Consider the following 7119-nt stretch of genomic DNA (forward strand, 5'->3'; position numbering starts at 1 on the left):
AACTGCCGGTCAAAAGTTTGGGATAAGTAAGATTTTTAATGTTTTTTTAAAGAAGTCTCTTCTGCTCATCATGGCTGCATTTATTTGATCAGAAATACAGAAAAAAATTGTAATACTGTGAAATATTATTGCAATTTAAAATACTGGTTTTCTTTTTTTAATATATACTTTAAAATGTAATTTATTGCTGTGATGCAAAGCTGAATTTTCAGCATCATTACTCCAGTCTTCAGTATCACATGATCCTTCAGAAATCATTCTGATATGCTGATTTAATATCAATATTGGAAACTGTTTTGCTGCTTCATATATTTTTTTTTTGGAACCTGTGATACTTTTTCAGGATTCTTTGATGAATAAAACATAAAAAAAGAACAGTGTTTATTTGAAATATTAATTTCAAAAATTTGTAATTGTAATTTTTTTTTTTTTTGAAAGAAATTAATGTTTTTATTCAGCAAGGATGTATTAAATTGATAAAAAAGTGATGATAAAGACTTATATTGTTAGAAAATATTTATATTTTAAATAAAGGCTGTTCTTTTTTACTTTATTCATCAAATAATCCTGAAGCAAGTATCACAGGTTCCAAAAAAATATTAAGCAGCAAGATCCCAAATCGATAATAAATCAGTATATTAGAATGATTTCTGAAGGATCATGTGACACTGAAGACTGGAGGAATGGTGCTGATGAAAATTCAGCTTTGCATCACAGAAATAAATTACATTTTAAAGTATATTAAAATTGAAAACCATTATTTTAAATGGTAATATTTTATAGGGCTGCCCTCGACTAAAGATTTTTCTGGTCGACTAGTCGTTCATTTTAAGCATTAGTCGACTATTAGTCGCAATTTTATTAATAAACCATATAAATCATAATAATGAGCCTTTAAGTGCCTACATAGCCTAATAAGCGCTAAAGCGCACGCAAAAAAAAGGCTTGCCACAGCGCACCGGCAAATATAATAATTATGAATGTGTTCGGGAGAAAGAGCAAGTACACTGCATTAATGTTTTAATAATTTATTGTTACACTAGTGTTTTCGGTTTAAAAGATGAATTCTGATTCGTCATCTCCGCAGTATGCGCCTGTATGCATGTTTCATACGGATTACATAATCCGAGAATATTTGTTTTCTATTTGAATTGGTTCATTTAAAAGCTTCACTCTCTATAGATATATTTTTCATGTCTGTAATAAGGCAAGAATACACGGAGTTTCGAAGTGACGCGCTCAAGTTCTCAGAGTCCAAGACGGCAGAAGGCGCATCCTATTTGTTTTAATTATTTTACAAAAGCGCAACGTTTCGTTGTTATTGTGAGTGCACATGAATAAACGTAGAGTCTTTACTCTTATCTGTATGACCAAATGATCGCACCGGCGCCTCCATCTGTCCTGCAGTAGCCCAAGCGCGCTACTGTTCAGCTTCCACACTCTGCACTATGTAAAGCCATGTAAAGTTGCTACTACATACATATTTCAGATGATAAGCCATATTTGAGGTCGATGAATGTTACGTGAGCATATGGATGTCCTGCTCGATGTACTATATTACCACATAGACCAGCCGTTAACGATTTGTCCAGCACGGACTGCATGATTTCGCCATTTCATGTGGAATTTGTTTTTTCTGCGACTAATGAAATTTTGGTCGACCAAGCCTCCTCTCGTCGACTAACCATTAGTCTCGATGAATGTTACGTGAGCATATGGATGTCCTGCTCGATGTACTATATTACCACATAGACCAGCCGTTAACGATTTGTCCGGCACGGACTGCATGATTTCGCCATTTCATGTGGAATTTTGTTTTTCTGCGACTAATGAAATTTTGGTCGACCAAGCCTCCTCTCGTCGACTAACCATTAGTCGACTATTACGGGGCAGCTCTAATATTTAAAAATATTACTGGGTTTTTTTCTGTATTTTTGGTCAAATAAATACAGCCATGATGAACAGAAGAGACTTCTTTAAACACGTTAAAAATCTCACTAATTGCAAGCTTTTGAACAGCAGTGTATATGCATGTGCATTTACATTGCTTTGATTGTTCTCTGTAGATCGCACTTTCTTGCAATCACTACGATTGGTTGATTATGTACAATAAAGCATGCTATTGGTGAAATTATTTTTCAGTTATTACCTTCAGCAAGTATGAAAACAATAAGAAAACTAAGCCGAAACCTGGACCTTTTAGGCAATTGAGAAATCCTGGCCAGGACATGTCTGGGAAAAAGAGGACGTATCACAAATGGTCAGATGAGACAGATCACGTTTCACACTTGGTAGCAACACTCTTCTCCTGTGGCCACTTGTGATTGGATTTTAAGGCAAGAAAATACATGGCTTTTTCAAGTACTGGTCAAATTTGAGATTTTAGGCTATTTTGCTTCCATAACATGTCTTCTTTCAGACTATTGGAAAGAAAACATCTAAAATACATCTATCCTATACCCCTGTGGTATCTTGCCTTAAGAGGAAGATATGACTCTTGTGGTGAGCCATGTGTTGAATCCTTAACATACGTCATGTGAAAGGAGCTTTAGTGTAGTTGGTGTAGATTGAGAGCAAACTGTGCTGAAATTGCTTTAGGTGAAAACTATCGAGACACAGCACAACAGAATCTGCTCTATTAAACATCCGTATGAAATGTGGTTGTGTTGTGTTGGTAGAATGAGGCCCGTAAGCTGAATCATCAGGAGGTGGTGGAGGAGGACAAGAGACTGAAGCTGCCGTCAAACTGGGAGGCCAAGAAAGCCCGTCTGGAGTATGAACTCATTGTGGACCAGAAGAAGAAGGTACAGTATCAGATTTTAAGCCTGTCGATTCTACTCAATCAAACAGAGTTGCAAAAATAATGACAACACAAACACTACATGCTGCCTGTGAATGTTCACACATAGAGACCAAACTCACAAAGTTGGTTAAGACTGAGAGACAGAGAGAGGAGTGGTGAGACATTATTTATATTCATTCTACGCCTGAAAGATACACGCGCTAATGGAACTGGCTGTTTTTCATTCAAGACTATGGATTGATACTGGAAACAGCCACTAATAGTAGTTCCTGTATTTGAGACTGACTGAGCAATGACTTTTTATTTTGTCATATGAAGGTTTTCTGTCTCATGGTACAAATGGCGATTATAACCCAAAAATTGAAAATTCTGTCGTTAATTACTCACCCTCGTGTTGTTCCAAACCCGTAAGACCTGTGTTTATATTCATCTGTGTGTGTGTGTGTGTTTGTGTAGGCTACGCTGAGGCCCAGTTGAGACAGTACCAGAGACTGACGAAGCAGATCAAGCCGGATATGGAGAACTATGAGAGACAGAGAGAGGAGTGGTGAGACATTATTTATATTCATTCTACGCCTGAAAGATACACACGCTAATGGAACTGGCTGTTTTTCATTCAAGACTATGGATTGATACTGGAAACAGCCACTAATAGTAGTTCCTGTATTTGAGACTGACTGAGCAATGACTTTTTATTTTGTCATATGAAGGTTTTCTGTCTCATGGTACAAATGGCGATTATAACATTCCTAGTGAAGATAGATACTTAAAGGGTTAGTTCACCCAAAAATTAAAAATTCTGTCGTTAATTACTCACCCTTGTGTTGTTCCAAACCCGTAAGACCTTCATTAATCTTCGGAACACAATTTAAGATATTTTTGATGAAATCTGAGGGCTCTCTGACCCTCCCATAAGGGCCTTTCGCACCGCAGGAACCTTTTCATAGTACCAGAACTAATTGTGGAACTACCCACTTTTTGGCGTGTTCGCACCGCCGGAACTGGGAGCGATTTTAGTACCGGACTGCCTTTTTCGAGAACCAAATTAGCTCCTACTCCAGAGCAGGGTCTAACCCGCACAACTGGTACTAATCGTGACGTATATAAAAATTTGGATATAGATTTATCGGCCAACATATCGGTTATCGGCTTTCAAAAATAAAGGATTATCGGTTATCGGTATCGGCCAAAATTTTCATATCGGTGCATCCCTAACATGTTTACTTAGCCTATTTCCAGTTTTTTTTTTTATACCTATTTAAAGTTTATGTAAGTTATTTGTTATTTTATATTAGGCATAGCCTGCCCTATAGCATGGTGTGTTTGTATTTGTTTTGTTAATAAAAGTTCTATGTTTTATATATAAGCTAAAGTCAGTTTGACGTTGTATTTTGTTGTTGCATTCAAGCAATTGATGCTGAACTGCCGCTAATTCGAAAGTGAAAGTAAAATGCGCACAGCGCTTTTATGCTATTTAAAAGCGAAGGAAAGCGAGAAAAAGAGGGGAAATTCAAACTAACTAAAAATTAACAATTGCTTTACGCCGAATTGCTGCTATTTGAAAGTGAAAGTAAAATGTGCACGCAGCTTTTACAAGCTATTCAAAAGCAAAGGAAAGCGAGGAAAAGAGGGAACGCCCCCGCGGTGATACCGGTATTACCGGTGTTGTCACACGTCGATTAACCGGTGGGAAAATTTCCTCACTGTCACAACCCTACTGGTGAGCAGATCTATTTCTAATCGCACACCTCAGTGTTTCTCCATCACAGATAGAGCAGATGGCGGCTCTTTTGAATGTGATGTTGCAGCCATTTTTAGAGCGCTCTGAGAGCACGGTCTCGTGTGTTCGTTCCTCGCTCCAGATGTGTTTGTGTCTGTTGCACATGGATGTGTGCGCCAGCGACGGGTTTGTTTATGCATGAGACGGTATTCTTCTATTTTGGAGGAGCTGCTTTTCGCTTCTGAGAGACATTAGACAGGGCCACGGCTGCTAGATCATGACGCACAAACACACTTTGAAGATGTTTGAAAGACCGTGTGTGTGGGGAGCATGTGAGGCTCTTCGATGGACTTTGAAAACTGACATTGTCTGTTGAAGCATCAGACTTGGAAATGAATGGCTACAGAGTACAGCTGGGTAATATAGCTAATGTGTGGTGTTTGCGTGATGATTTTGCAGCAATGTTGTGATGACTTTAATGTACTGTTTTCGACCATTATTTTTCCTAGAGTTAATGTTATTTTAATATTGTTCATATATTAGTAGTAGTATTTAAATTTTCGTTTCAGTAAATTAGTTTTGTGCATTTGTCATTTTTATTAGCTTTGTTTTTAATTAAAATCAAATTATATCCGTATACATAAATATATAGCTTTCATTTATTTGTATTTCTGTTTTAATCATTTTAGCTCTTAAATTTCAGTTAGTTGGCTTAAGCAACCTTTTTTCTTTAGTTTTTTTTTTTTTTATCTAATATTGACTTGTTTTTTTTAATTCAGCTTCATTTCAATTAATGAAAATTATTTATAATAGTTTTAGTTTTGGTTCATAGTAACAACAATGGCTAAAGAGTGTCTTGGGTTTTGCAATCATTTTGTTTATGACTTGAGTTTGAGAGCAATAAAACATTTTAATTAGCTTCTCTGATTCAAACTTCAGTATCAAAAACAATGATCGATTCTGTAAGTTTGTTTGTGAATCATTTCCAACCATCTGTTTCATTGAATCAGTTCAAAAGTCTGTTCATTTGCGTTTATGTTCATAAATGTAACTATTGTATTTATTTTATTTTTTGCATTAAATGTTGTTGAGCTTCTCTGATTCAAACTTCAGTATCAAAAACAATGATCGATTCTGTAAGTTTGTTTGTGAATAATTTCAAACCATCTGTTTCATTGAATCAGTTCAAAAGTCTGTTCATTTGCGTTTATGTTCATAAATGTAACTATTGTATTTATTTTATTTTTTGCATTAAATGTTGTTTTTTTTCTACCTGTGAAAACAGTTTCCTGAATTATTTTTACCTACTTCTTTCTTAAACATTTTAAACATTATTTAAAATCAGATTGAAAAGTTTTGGGAATTTTTCCTAAGAGTAAACAATGTGTGTGTGTAATCTCCATAAATGTCTTTTTGTGTGTTTAGGATTGAAAAGCGCTCGAAATACAGTCGCCGCAGGGCCTACAACGACGACGCTGACATCGATTATATCAATGAGAGAAATGCTAAATTCAACAAGAAGGCTGAACGTTTCTACGGCAAATACACCGCGGAGATCAAGCAGAACCTGGAGAGAGGAACAGCTGTGTAACTATGGAGAATGTTACTATGGTTTCCACCCCTCCATCTGCCAAGCGACCAGAAATCATGTGCAGATATTTTTAAGAAACGCTCCTTTGAGGTTCTTCTTCTCTATGGTGGTCTTGTGAATTATTATTATTATTATAATTTTTTATAGCAAATGTAATTTTTTTTTTCTCCCTACCTCCATATTCTCTTAGTAAGTTTTACTTCTGGCAGAAATATTTGCCTACAGTGTCAGTGTTTTGCTTTAGTGTAAATTCATTCATTTCTGCATCAGTTGACATTTACTTCAATAAAAAAATATTATATGAAACCGTTCAAGGTCCCTTATGATGTATAAGCGAGTTTATGCCTCAGCGTTGGTGAATTGTTGATCAACAGATGTGACTGGAAAGTGTGTTGTTGTTGTTCAACACAAAATTGATTTGAAAATGAAAAGCTATTTTATTTCCAAGATGGTATCTGGACAGCACTCATATGTAAAGTGACTGTCATGTGAAAACAAACGTTTGTGATGGAATAATGGCTACAGTTTAACTTACTGTTTCAATCACAGTACTAGCAGTATACAGTTTATATACCGTACAGTATTTAGTAGTTAGTATTCTATTTTAAATTCACAAGCTAATATCATCTTCTGAGGACTACCGAAGCCCATTTCCGCCATGCAATAAAACAATTATAAAATTACGTTTAAAAAAGGTAATTGCGACTTTTTATCTCACAATTCAAACTGTCTCTCAATTCTGAGTTTATATCTCCCAATTTTGAAATAAAAATGCAGGATTGCGAGATTAAAAGTTGCAATTCTTCGAAAATAGTCAGAATTGCAAAATATAAACTTGACCACTAAATTAAAAAACTACATTCTGAGAATAAAGGTCAGAATTGTGAGATATAATCAGTATAAATTCTAACTTATAATTTTCTCGCAATGCTGGCTTTTCTTCTCAGAATTACACGTTTATATCTCACAACTCGATGTTTACATAACATAATTCTGCATTCATAT

At 35.5% G+C, this 7119-nt stretch overlaps 1 protein-coding gene across 1 annotated transcript in view; it reads left to right on the top strand.

Moving 5' to 3' along the window:
- The window catches only part of LOC107561759 (pre-mRNA-splicing factor syf2-like), an 8607-nt gene extending 2183 nt beyond the window's left edge, over positions 1-6424 (top strand). Inside the window, exons 3-6 of the mRNA XM_016246235.1 lie at positions 2679-2804; positions 2910-2958; positions 3260-3351; positions 5938-6424. Coding sequence (XP_016101721.1) covers positions 2679-2804; positions 2910-2958; positions 3260-3351; positions 5938-6114 — 444 coding nt within the window. The 3' untranslated portion in view covers positions 6115-6424. The remainder of the gene's footprint in view (positions 1-2678; positions 2805-2909; positions 2959-3259; positions 3352-5937) is intronic.
- Positions 6425-7119: the final 695 nt, after the last annotated feature.

This window comes from Sinocyclocheilus grahami, unplaced genomic scaffold (genome assembly GCF_001515645.1).
Source record: "Sinocyclocheilus grahami isolate Dianchi unplaced genomic scaffold, SAMN03320097.WGS_v1.1 scaffold791.1, whole genome shotgun sequence".
Classification (NCBI taxonomy): domain Eukaryota; kingdom Metazoa; phylum Chordata; class Actinopteri; order Cypriniformes; family Cyprinidae; genus Sinocyclocheilus; species Sinocyclocheilus grahami.